The 13855-nt window shown below is 36.1% G+C and overlaps 1 protein-coding gene across 1 annotated transcript in view; it reads left to right on the top strand.

Moving 5' to 3' along the window:
• Positions 1–13855, top strand: part of LOC138322783 (tolloid-like protein 1) — a 41520-nt gene that overhangs the window by 4009 nt on the left and 23656 nt on the right. Inside the window, exon 2 of the mRNA XM_069266878.1 lies at positions 10970–11267. Coding sequence (XP_069122979.1) covers positions 10970–11267 — 298 coding nt within the window. The remainder of the gene's footprint in view (positions 1–10969; positions 11268–13855) is intronic.

The following is a 13855-nucleotide window of genomic DNA, read 5'->3' as shown; positions in this document are numbered from 1 at the left end:
ATGTATCGTAGTGTTGTGAGTGTATATGTATCGTAGTGTTGTGAGTGTATTGTATCGTAGTGTTGTGAGTGTATATGTATCGTAGTGTTGTGAGTGTATATGTATGTAGTGTTGTGAGTGTGAGTGTATGTATCGTTGTGTGTGTGAGTGTATATGTATCGTATGTAGTTGTGAGTGTTGTGAGTGTATATGTATCGTAGTGTTGTGAGTGTATATGTATCGTAGTGTTGTGAGTGTGTATGTATCGTAGTGTTGTGAGTGTGTATGTATCGTAGTGTTGTGAGTGTGTATGTAACGTAGTGTTGTGAGTGTATATGTATCGTAGTGTTGTGAGTGTGTATTGTATCGTAGTGTGTGAGTGTTATATGTAGTAGTGTTGTGATGTATATGTATCGTAGTGTTGTGAGTGTATATGTATCGTAGTGTTGTGAGTGTATATGTATCGTAGTGTTGTGAGTGTATATGTATCGTAGTGTTGTGAGTGTATATATGTATCGTAGTGTTGTGTGTATAGTATGTATGTTGTTATGTATTGTGTAGTGTTGTGAGTGTATATGTATCGTAGTGTTGTGAGTGTATATGTATCGTAGTGTTGTAGGTGTATATGTATCGTAGTGTTGTAGGTGTATATGTATCGTAGTGTTGTGAGTGTATATGTATCGTAGTGTTGTAGGTGTATATGTATCGTAGTGTTGTGAGTGTATATGTATCGTAGTGTTTTGAGTGTATATGTATCGTAGTGTTGTGAGTGTGTATGTATCGTAGTGTTGTGAGTGTATATGTATCATAGTGTTGTGAGTGTATATGTATCGTAGTGTTGTGAGTGTATATGTATCGTAGTGTTGTGAGTGTATATGTATCGTAGTGTTGTGAGTGTATATGTATCGTAGTGTTGTGAGTGTATATGTATCGTAGTGTTTGAGTGTGTATATGTATCGTAGTGTTGTGGTGTATATGTATCGTAGTGTTTTGAGTGTATATGTATCGTAGTGTTGTAGTAGTGTAGTGTATATGTATCGTAGTGTTGTGAGTGTATATGTATCGTAGTGTTTGAGTGTATATGTATCGTAGTGTTGTGAGTGTATATGTATCGTAGTGTTGTGAGTGTATATGTATCGTAGTGTTGTGAGTGTATATGTATCGTAGTGTTGTGAGTGTATATGTATCGTAGTGTTGTGAGTGTGTATGTATCGTAGTGTTGTGAGTGTATATGTATCGTAGTGTTGTGAGTGTATATGTATCGTAGTGCTGTGAGTGTATATGTATCGTAGTGTTGTTAATGTGTATGTAACGAAGTGTTGTGAGTGTGTATGTAACGTAGTGTTGTGAGTTTATATGTATCGTAGTGTTGTGAGTGTATGAGTATCGTTGTGCTGTGAGTGTGTATAACATAGTTTTGTGATAATGTGATGTCGTAGTATTGTTAGTTTGATTTATGGTAGTATTTCCTTGATTAAGCAAACACTCTATATACTATCTCTTACCCCTTGGTTCGAGGGCACCTGTTTAGCTAGAAACGATGGTTGTAAAATGAAACAACACAAATCAATAATGAAGTAAAATGGATGTGCTCACAATGATCGCAAAACTGTTGTTAATGTTTACGTTTTAACATGCGATAATTGGAAAATGTCCTGAGTCCAAAAACGGCGTTTTTAAGATAAATAATGTTCGTCATAATTAACCAGCTATCGATTTTGCGTTTCAGTAAACTGGTCATTGTTTCAGTATAGTCACTTCCTGCCATTGTTAAATGCGCATCAATAGTTAATACAATATGGCCTATAGATGTTTTGTAGATCCGTAAAGAATTTCTATTGGATAGTGGTGGGCAAAAGAGACTATTTCTAACTTGGGCAATACATGTCTGTCATTTTAGTGCTAAGAGAAATTAGTTATTCAGGAGAGTGCACATTGAAACACTTGGTCGAACTCCATCTCAAGTGAAACTCGTCAACTGTATCTCACCATTGGTGTCAGTTTATGAAATCCCCTATAACAAGGAGACACGAGACTCTACAGCGTTAATTACACTATAGCAGAAGACACATGTTATCAGGAAGGACTGACGTGTACTACTAGTGTTAGCAGTGACATTACGAATGTTTGTGATTCCATGACGGTCTATGTGTAGAATGTGCTCCCATTCCTTGCATGTCTGTGGTACAGCCCAGGACAGGGATACTTGAGACTAGAGTGCCCGACAATAACTGTCTTTGTGTTACTGTGCACTATTCTGTATTATAATACATTACTTATGGCTAGATACCGAATAACTTTTATCAGCATATTTCTATCAAAATATGATATAATGCATAGTCGATGTTTTATGAGATATTTTTCATAAGCAGAAACTTACCCGACTCTTGTTCATCAAGGTTGAAAGAACGTTAGAAATGTAGACATAGGTATCCCATGCTCGTTTAACGTCCATACTTTATAAACGAATTTGTCGGTGCGGAAACCCCTTTCTTACGGAATGAAGGTTGTCTTGACCCCATAGAAATTTAGATTGAGGGTTACTTAATAAGAGAATTTTTTAGGTTTTTTTCCGGACCACACAGCATTACATGGTGTCTAAACCGATTCTCACATTACACGAAGAAAGTACACAGCCCGTATAAACTGCTAGTAGATTTAGAGAGTGTACCACTCATTTTTATCTTGAGAGTATATATATCGCTCATTTATTTATAGATTATATTTATTTAGAGGGTATATATATATGTACATGTATATATATACCAATCATTTATTTAGAGAGTTTACTATTCATTTATTCAGAGATCATATATATTTATATTTGTTTCGAGCGTATACCATTCATTTATTTAGAGTGTACTATTCATTTATTCAGAGATCATATATATTTATATTTATTTCGAGCGTATACCATTCATTTATTTAGAGTGTACTATTCATTTATTCAGAGATCATATATATTTATATTTATTTAGAGGGTATACCATTCGTTTATTTAGAGTGTACTATTCATTTATTCAGAGATCATATATATTTATATTTATTTAGAGGGTATACCATTCATTTATTTAGAGAGTGTACCATTCATTTATTCAGAGATTATATATATTTATATTTATTTAGAGGGTATACCATTCATTTATTTAGAGAGTGTACCATTCATTTATTCAGAGATTATATATATTTATATTTATTTAGAGGGTATACCATTCATTTATTTAGAGAGTGTACCATTCATTTATTCAGAGATTATATATATTTATATTTATTTAGAGGGTATACCATTCATTTATTTAGAGAGTGTACTATTCATTTATTCAGAGATTATATATATTTATATTTATTTAGAGGGTATACCATTCATTTATTTAGAGAGTGTACCATTCATTTATTCAGAGATCATATATATTTATATTTATTTAGAGGGTATACCATTCATTTATTTAGAGAGTGTACCATTCATTTATTCAGAGATTATATATATTTATATTTATTTAGAGGGTATACCATTCATTTATTTAGAGAGTGTACCATTCATTTATTCAGAGATTATATATATTTATATTTATTTAGAGGGTATACCATTCATTTATTTAGAGAGTGTACCATTCATTTATTCAGAGATTATATATATTTATATTTATTTAGAGGGTATACCATTCATTTATTTAGAGAGTGTACCATTCATTTATTCAGAGATCATATATATTTATATTTATTTAGAGGGTACGCCATTCATTTATTTAGAGAGTGTACCATTCATTTATTCAGAGATCATATATATTATATTTATTTAGAGGGTAATTCATTTATTTAGAGAGTGTTATTTTTATTCAGAGATCATGGAGAAGAGGCTATGGGTGAATATTATTCAGAGAATATTTATTTTAGAATTTATTTGGTTAGTGTGTTTTTCGGACTGGAGAAGGCCTATAGTGGCTGAATATATATTCCATAGAAATGATTTTGATTTTACTTTGAATTTATTTTGGCCTTTTATTTCGGATTATTAACATACTAGCTTTATACCGTTGTTACCTCATTATGAGAATATGTTTATTTAAAGAGTATGTTTATTTAAAGAATATGTTTATTAAGAGAGTATGTATATTTAGAGAATATGTTTATTTAGAGAGTATGTTTATTAAGATGTTATACCGCTCATTTTTTAGCCAACCATCATTAGATGGTAGGCTATATATTCAAATCACTATTCGTCCGTGGTCCGTGGTCCGTCCGTCCGTCCGTCCGTTAACAGTTCTTGTTACCGCTATTTCTCAGAAAGTACTGAATGGATCTTTCTCAAATTTCATATGTAGGTTCCCCTAGGGCCCTTGTTGTGCATATGGCATTTTGGGACCAATCAGTCAACAAGATGACCGCCAGACAGCCATCTTGGATTTTGATAGTTACAGTTTGTTACCACTATTTCTCAGAAAGCATGGAAGAGATCTCACTCAAATTCCACATGTAGGTTTCCCTAGGGGTCTAGTTGTGCATATTGCATTTTGGGACCAATCAGGCAACAAGATTGCCGACAGGCCGCCATCTTGGATTTTGATAGTTAAAGTTTGTTACCGTTAATTTCTCAGAAAGTACTGAAGGGATTCTTCTCAAATTTCACATGTAGGTTTCCCTAGGGCCCTAGTTGTGCATATTGCATTTTGGGACGACCGATCGATCAACAAGATGGCCGACAGGCTGCCATCTTGGATTTTGACAATTGAAGTTTGTTACCCCTATTTCTCAAAAAGTACTGAAGGGAGCTGTCTCAGATTTTATGTGCATGGTCCCCTAGGTACCTGGTTATGCACATTGCATTTTGGTACTGATCGGTGAACAAGATGGCCGACAGGACGCCATCTTGGATTTTGACAATTGAATTTTGTTACTGCTATATATCAGATAGTACTGAAGGGATTCTTCTAAAATTGCATGTGAAGGTTCCCCTAGGGGTCTAGTTGTGCATATCGCATTTTGGGCACGACCGGTGAACAAGATGGCCGAAAAGCCGCAATCTTGGATTTTGATAGTTGAAGCTTGTTACCACTATTTCTCAGAAAGTACTGCAGGAATCTATCTTAAATTTCATGTACAGGTTCCACTAGGTCCTTGGTTATGCATATTGCATTTTGGTACCGATCAGTGAACAAGATGGCCGACAGGATGCTATCTTTGATTTGATAGTTGAAGCTTGTTACCACTTTTTCTCAGAAAGAACTGAAGATTTCTGTCTCAAATTTTATATGTGAGTTCCCCTAGAACCTTAATTGTGCATATTGCATATTTGGACTGATCGATAAAAAAAATGCCGACAGATAGCCATCTTGTTTTTTGATATTTAAAGTTTGTTACTGTTACGTATCTCAGAAAGTACTCAAAGGATCCTTCTCAAATTTCATATGAAGTAATATCAAGTAAAAGATTCAAAAGCAGAGAAAAGATCCCTCTTTCCTTTGTCAGACATAGATCATTCTTTGGTGGGCGCCAAGACCCCTCTGGGATTTCTTGTTTTGAGAATACGTTTATTTAGAGAGTATGTTTATTTAGAGATTATACCGCTCATTTATTTAGAGATTATATTTATTTTGAGATTATATTTATTTAAAGAGTATGTTTATTTAGAGAATATACCACTTGTGGATTGCCACATCATAGACACATTAGAGGATTGTTTGGTTTGGTACGATTAGGCTAACGTCAGATTAACAGTCAGGGACATCTAAGAACGCGGAGGAAAGCCAGAGTATCCGTAGAAAAACAACTGACCTATGGTCTGTACCTAGTAAACTGCCGCACATGTTTTAAAACTTGCGACCCAGAGGTGAAGGACTTGTGGTAAAATGTCGGGACATCTTCACCTTTCGTCCTTCATCAGAGGACTTCAGACGAAACTGACACTTTTTTACTAACAAATGCAACCTTATGTTTGATGTTAATAGGCTGAGACGATTAAGGCTGCATTTGGACTCTTAACACTATTTCCTGTTTCCGAGTCTGATGACATTTCAAACGTAACGTTTATGCAGCTATTTATAGATATAGCGAGGGTCACTGAGGCGCTTGTCCTACACGGGTCCTCAGCGTATATCGATCTTGAATTTCTGTAAGAGACAATGACACAGATTTATATATTTTTACTAGAAATCACTTGACATATTAAGAAAAACTAAATCGCGTTAAATTAAAAGTCACCAATTCAAATTACACCAATGAAGTTGGAGCCATGAGCTAATTAAGACATATTGCTACTGTTTAGGATGGATAAGAAGAAAGGAATGCTTTTAACTGAAACAAAGCAGCACAAATGCAAGCCTATCAACTTGGAGTTTGGATTCTTACTTTCACCACGTGATATCAGCTTCGTTTGAGCATACATTTTAAAGTATTTAACACCATGGAGGTTCCTTTTTGTCAGTAGGGGCTCTGTCACGCCGGTCTGTGGAGCTGTCCTTTTAAACACGGCAGTCCGATCGGGTTCTGATGTACACGTGTCTATGACATAAGATGTATAAATTAGGTCTTTGTCCTGTAATTTCCTGGCGAACATTGGCCTTCCAGACAGTCGTCCAGACGGATCTGTGCTCAACTCTGGACAGGTATTGAAGTGGTAATACCTCTACAAAAACCTACAATCAGCGTGTACGGCCGATGTTCGCAAGACCAGTAACGAGATTGCTGTCCACGACACGTCTGTAGAGATGACCGTCGCTAGTGAATGACTCGGATCATTGAAATATAACAATAGAAATAAGCAACGCTATAGCAACAAATGAAAGCGATTCATCTGAAAAGTCTAAATGTATTCGGACGTACATTGTCTTAGATCTAAATCGAATAACATCCTAAATGAATTATCAGGGATTAATATGGACACCGGCACGGCAGTCCAAGCTCGGCAGACTGTCTCTAAATTTGTATTAATTTCGTCTTGCTGACGGAAGTTGTATCATTACCAGCTCCGCACGGGCCATCAATTCGCTGGTCAGTCAGACCTTGGATTCGCACAATCGTGTTTTGATTGGAAACATCGAAATATCCGCTCAATAATCGGTGTAGTTTTGACCAATTCAGACATTTTACAGACGAGCTTTATCTGTTCTATGCAGTATACTTATACAGAACTCTCGACTTAAGTATAAGGCATACGACAAAACATGAAAACCAAAAACCAGTAGATTAGATTAGTAATAAAGATTATTCGGAAAGTTAGATATTGTTTAGTTTGTACAATCGAATAAAGGTTTGTGTACTATTTAATACTAGTTTCTAATAATGATAGCATTTCCATAGGATGGTATGGTTATTGGCATGAACTACAATTCTAGAAGACTTAAAGACAGGAACTTATTAATGGAAATAAAAACAAAACAGCATTGGATGTTCCGGATATTTGCCAAGCAACTTATATATTACAAGAATATCGTACAGACACCGGAAGTCATATCTTATGAAATGAACATGCTATTTTTAGATTCGTTTGTGTAAATCTTTGATGCATTAACCCCCTATTCCAACATAATTAACGATCTCGTTATAGAACAACATATTTCAACCAGCTCTACTTTGTTTCTGACCAGACTCACTGCACATGGCTACTCTCTATCGGGATGGTAACTTCCGGTGAAAGCGAAGGTGTTGAATAATGAGGAAGATGTAGAGTATGGTTTCAAATAATAATTAGTAGTTAGTGTAATAAAATATATTTATCTCACTAATTACCTATGTATTTATCTCACTAATTACCTGTGTAATATTTGATGTTATCGTATGATACGTCGTCCGTTTAATACATCTGTATGATATACAGCTAAAGATTAGAAAGTTGTAACATGTTTGCCTAAATTTTATAACTACACGTTACTTTCTGCCGTCTGAAAATAAAACGAGTGATAATTCCGTCTTCTTGCGAGATAATGTCTCTCAACTACAATGGAAGAAATCAATGAACAATACAATGCTGGAAAATGGCGATACATTCCATTCCCCTTCAATGACCAATTGACCTTCACACTCGGGCATTGTGTACGGGGGACAATGGTGTAAAATACAGTTAGTAGCCCCCCATGGACTCTCGTTCTGATGTTGTAGGTAGTAAAATAGTCACACAATCACCCATTCAATGTGCAGTTGTTTCCCTACTAAAGATGACAGAACCAATGTTTTGGTTGACTGACTTTACGACACTGGAGAAATGTTGTGGGGTTCACTTTGGCACAGTCATATTTATAGCATTAATAATGGGATTTGTTATTTACGCTATATTGATCTCGTTAAATATTTCCTATGCTTTATATCGAGGGATAGGGTGGTGCACTATCTGTGCATCCCGCGAATCGCCCACAATTTTGGATCCTTACGCAGTCATCTATACTCGGGTATTTGTACTTCAAAATGGTGGAAGGTTAATTACCATAGAACTGGGTTGTAGCATACTACCCCTAGAAACAATTATTACAAGGCCTTGTACATCTTTGCCAAACAAGCTACACGGACGAGATGATGAAATATGATTATATACCGTAAAGACAGAATTCATTAATAATTTAAGTAATCAATGTCTCGCAAGGAAAACGAAACAAACAGTGTCGTGTATAGCTTATTTCCATCATCCTTTGTGAACATTTCTTTTGTACGTTACTCTTATACAAGGTCAGGAAGTGTGTCGGTGTTACTCAGTCTATATGTGTGGAACGTAATTTACTCAGATCCTACTTTGGTTTTGTCCGCACTATTCTCACCCTCGATGGGTTTGAAGTTTATAATCAACAATAATTCAAGCTAATTATATGTATGTCAATTGGTATGCTTTCTTCTCTTGGATAGTTATTAATCTGAGCGCCCCCTAGTGGTGTAAATATCCTCTGCCTACCCCACTCCACCGCGGGGTATAATGATAGAGTAGTACGGTATTACAGCGTGAGAAAGTCGGCTTCATTCAATACAGACCGATGAATGAAAGGTTTGTTACACAACGTACGTATGTCCCCCACAACCAAGTACTACAATGTAATCCCTCCCGGGTAGGATAGTCCCTATATACGTCAGGAACAATTGCTAAAACACAATGGCTTAGATTTGGGTAATGGAATGGAAAACCTTGCAGAGGAATTCATCATGTTGACATGCATTTTGCATATTGTCAATATTAATTACCATAAGTTTATCACGAGAAGCTTAATAACACAATATAAGCTACAGACCAATCGTTTCCCCATAAGGATTGGTTGTTTGTTTGGCTTCCTATTGATTGCTTCCTATTGATGATTTATTCCGATAGGAATACATATTCAAACACATGTTTAACATTGCAAAATGGAATCTTATTGTAGCATTGACAAACCTACTTCACCATGTATTTACCGCGGGATAAGGCTGCAACAAGGGAAATGATCGTGTATCTGTGAAATAAATGTTTGGTCGATGAGGGATCTAAAGAAGAAAAGTAATAACGTTTATTATTGTTTCATGTAATCTGGTATCTTGTTTTTATCTAATTTTGTAAGAAATTCCCTGGTTACCAGGTAGGACGTAACCGCTGGTCACATTACATTATCGTAAAAGGCGACTAAATTTAGGAAATTATCTTTCCTCCCCCCTTGACACCGTCTCAATGTTGGTCTTAAGTGGAGCGCTCGCTCTTGCGGAGAAGGTTCTGGGTTCTGTACCCTGGCCGAAGTAATTATAGTATTTAAAAGTCGTAGTTTCTGCTCGTGCGTTGTGATTAGCATTAAAGGAATGTGACGATTGGTTTGCCCGTTGTTAGTATAATGTAACCGAGAGTTGGGTGGTAACATGCTGCCTTCAGGTGAAATAGCACATGAATATGCGACAGTCCCTAAAAACAAAAACATTTGACACATGCAACACACCGCATCCATGGGGAGGTGTCCTTAAATGACCCTGGCTGTTAATAGGACGTTGATCTAACCAACCACCCAAAATCCATGTTAACAAGGATACCGTTGAGTCATTATGTTGACATACTAAAGAGTACCCTAACTTTGGTACTAGGTCTTAGATCATCCTGTAATCATTTTTGTAATTTAAGAGTTTAATTTTGGATTTTAAGATATTAAGTTTATTTTTTTAGCAGCGTTGCTTTTCTTGTTATGACGTAATGTCTTTGTGTTCAGTCCGAGACCTAACACCAGACGAAAGTTTCCTGTCCACATTTCCCCTGGAAATTCCGGATTGTCTGTTAGGATCGGAGACTGAAGTGTTCTCGCTTTCTTGTAATTAGCGGAGGGCGTTACGTGGCCTCCGTCATTAGCCACAGTAACAGGTACATTTCGAGACGGGCGACGGACCGGACTAGTTGATTGGCGTTTTACCAATTCCGTTATTGGCGTCACCGTTCACTGCTTATGTCGGCGACTCGCATCATAACTCGCGTCCTAACCCATCATTACTTCACATAACGATCTGGTTCCGAACCGCCCAGTCCCTAATCAGTTGTACAAGACAGACTACAGTTTCCCAATCTTACTGATGGAAACTTTCTTTTGTATACTTTGTTACAGAATATGTTATCGTCTGATCAAATATCCTATCCTTCGTGTCAATATTATAAATAATCTGTCTAAAATGGATGACGATGGAAACCAATATTTAATGTCAATGTCAGCAAAACCTCTTCGAGTGTCCCCGGCGGTATGTCAATATAGTTTAAAGTCCTCGTGGATGTCATGATTGTTAGGTCGTTTATTGTCAATTTCTGAAAACAAAACCTTCCGAATGTCCCAATTATAGTGTTATTGAAATGTATCCGATAATGCCTTGGATGTGGTGTCATTGCCATGACTTATTGATGACATGGAATATCTAGGAGTGTCTCGGATATCCAATGGTAGAGTCACAAAGGCAAGGTCGTCTTAATTTTAAAATACAATTGGGACATTACAGACATGTATTAGAAGATCATACCATTTCTTGCTTCTTTGTGACATTTATTTTTACTATAATGTTGCTTTTTTGTCCATTTCAGCTGCATTTATAGGCGATATAGCCTTAGCGGACGAAGATATAGCGTATGCCAAGTCATTATCTAAAAAAGACTCCTCAGACTCTGAAGAGGAGCCACGAGATATATATGAACTTCAGATAGACGATCCTAGAGCGTCAACCATTCACAGAAAAGGCCCACACACTACTTTAGAAAAAAATATTGAAAGACATGAAAAAACCACAGGTAGAAAATCTAAAAAGCATAAAAAGCAAAGGAAACATAGGAAACAGAAGAAAAATAGGAAGAGAAAGGTACAGCGTAGAAAGTGTGCGAAGGGGTGAGTTTTATATTTTATATGTTATTTAGAGTGAGGGTTTTAACTTGAACCATAAACCAGGATTCAGTAGATAGCAGACAAGTGTTTGTATTGTTGCTGTTGTTTGTATATAAAACGTTTATGATCAACGTTTTGCCTTGAGTGACCACGACACTTACTTTACCTGCCCTGCAATGCAAATAGTGTTAAAATTCTGTTGCCGCTCCATTGCATGCTTTGCAAAATGCGACTAAACCTGAAATATTTCGATATCCGTTGACTTAAGTCTTGAGTTGACCATATGTCCCCATGAGGAAATCTCTTGGTTTCGTTCCCTGATCGAGACACACCATGCATAATTTCTGTGAAAGCGGTAGTTTCTGTTCCTGCTAAGCTCAGTTTACAGTGAAAGGAACGGTTGGTTGTCAGTATAATGTATTCGTTTGTTAGCATGTTTCAGCAAGATACCACTATCAAACGAGCAAAAGCTCCAGTTTTAAGTAGAGCTACATGAACATAAGCTGCAGACTTCCAAATCGTACAGACTTCACACACGCAACACATAGCATACAGATGACGTTTAAAGGACACTCAAAATCAATCAACCAGCAACACTTTGTAAAATATACCCGGTGGACTAAAATGGGTATAACATCAGATAAATGATTGTCAAATTTATAAGCAGGTGATTCATTAAGATTTTAAAATTAATATTAAGTTAATTGGTCTTAAAGTCCGATTTACTCACACAAGGTTAGTCAAATGTTGTGTGAGTAAATCGGACTTTGTTACCTTCTATTTAACCAGATGTATTTTATATCTATACTGGTAGGTAATTACTACAGGTGCGTATCACCGTTACGTTATATATAGGTCGTTCTGATTCATATACTAATATTGAAATGCACTTCTGTTTCAACTTATGTACCGTATCTGTTCTGAAGCATTTAGAAATAGAAACATGATAAAATCCAGCAGGTTTGTACCATGTGGCATCACAGACAGTGCTTAGCAAGGAACACTCTTGTCATACATGCATTACAGCTGTTTATTAGTGATAATTTGATTTTTATTTCTACTTCCTGCGCAGTGATACAGCACAGACACCGAACCTTAACTGAACTTGTAAGATCATAATAATTCTCTAATTCTGGACTTTGTCTCAAAACGACCAAGCGGGCCCTGCTTTAGTAACTCTTTTAACGTTTAATGCGATGGTTTAAACTAATAAAGATTTCACACAGATATACAGCTTGTTAACACCTCCTATACAACGATGATTTATTTTAGGAGGTTTCTGTCAGGTTTGGATGTCTGTTTATGATGAAGGGAAAGGATTGCCAGTGATTTAAGAGATACGTTAAATTGTTTCATCATGAAGTCATGCTAATGTTAGGACGAGTGTTTTGCGTGTCTTGAGAGTTTGGAGTGCTGCAGTATGTCAGCTTTTCTACCCATCCGGTAGAAGGAACTGATGCCAACTATCGAGTCCTTTCATACTTAAAGGACACCAGGATCAGCATATAAACAGTGTGACAACAGATGGACTTTTTTAGTGAATCTAGTATGTTTGGCATATGAATATAAAAAAATCCAAGTATTAAGCTGGATTCTCAGCTGAGATTAGTTATTGTTATAGAGAGAATAAAGATGAAGGAAAAAAGAGAAAAAATTATATACCAAAATATAGCAGACTCTTACCATAAAAGGATATAGGACAATAAACAAGGAAGCTGACGTGATTCAAGGGAATAGCTTAGGACGCAACATGTATTAGCAAAGGCAATCAGCATTTTTCTTAGAAATTCCCCAAAGCTTATAAAAATCTCCATCTCTCAAACACCTCAAAAATCGATCAAATGTTTGTTCGTTAAAAACAAAACCACTATATATTTATCTAGAAAAATGATTTTGAATGAATGAATGAACAGCGTTTAAATGAGGAACGCCGGCTAGTTACATGTATCATGAGTTTGAGAAATCCTTAATGCTCCACAGTGATACACCAAGGCCCACTCGATACACACACGTGTTCTACCTCATTTCAGACATTTCCTTTTTACAAGGTGAAGCACCATATTATCACTGCAGTGCTATCGTGTTAAACACATCACAGTAAATTAGATAACTCAACAGGTGAACAAGTGTGCAAACACTTAAACACAACATTATCTACTGCAGTACATTTATATGTAGTAACATCAACAATTCTAAGATCGTTCACGCGATCAAATGTTCACGAACAATAGTTCGAATTTCGTATCAAAAGACATTGCAGGATTTAAAATAATTTGCCTGCTTCGATAAGTTGCCTGACATAGCAGACGCTCTTTTTATGATCGCTAAGAATTGACTTATCAATATATTGTTGAAAACCAAGTATCAGTAATAGTAACTTCGTCATAAAATAATAACAGATTTAGAGGTTGATATTTTGGTACAGATATCAACCTTTGTAATAAAATGCCCTAGATCTTGAAAAGCAATGTATACCAGCGGCAAAAAATATCACTATCATCTAAATGTTAAATTTAGATGGGAATTATTGTTATCATTTCCATAATGAATGTGTATAATAGAAATTGTTTAAGAGGCTTGATTTGGTCCGG

Source organism: Argopecten irradians, chromosome 5, assembly GCF_041381155.1.
Source record: "Argopecten irradians isolate NY chromosome 5, Ai_NY, whole genome shotgun sequence".
NCBI classification, from domain to species: Eukaryota; Metazoa; Mollusca; class Bivalvia; order Pectinida; family Pectinidae; genus Argopecten; species Argopecten irradians.
The sequence above is the reverse complement of the archived record's forward strand: the minus strand, read 5'-3'. Positions and strand labels throughout refer to the sequence as shown.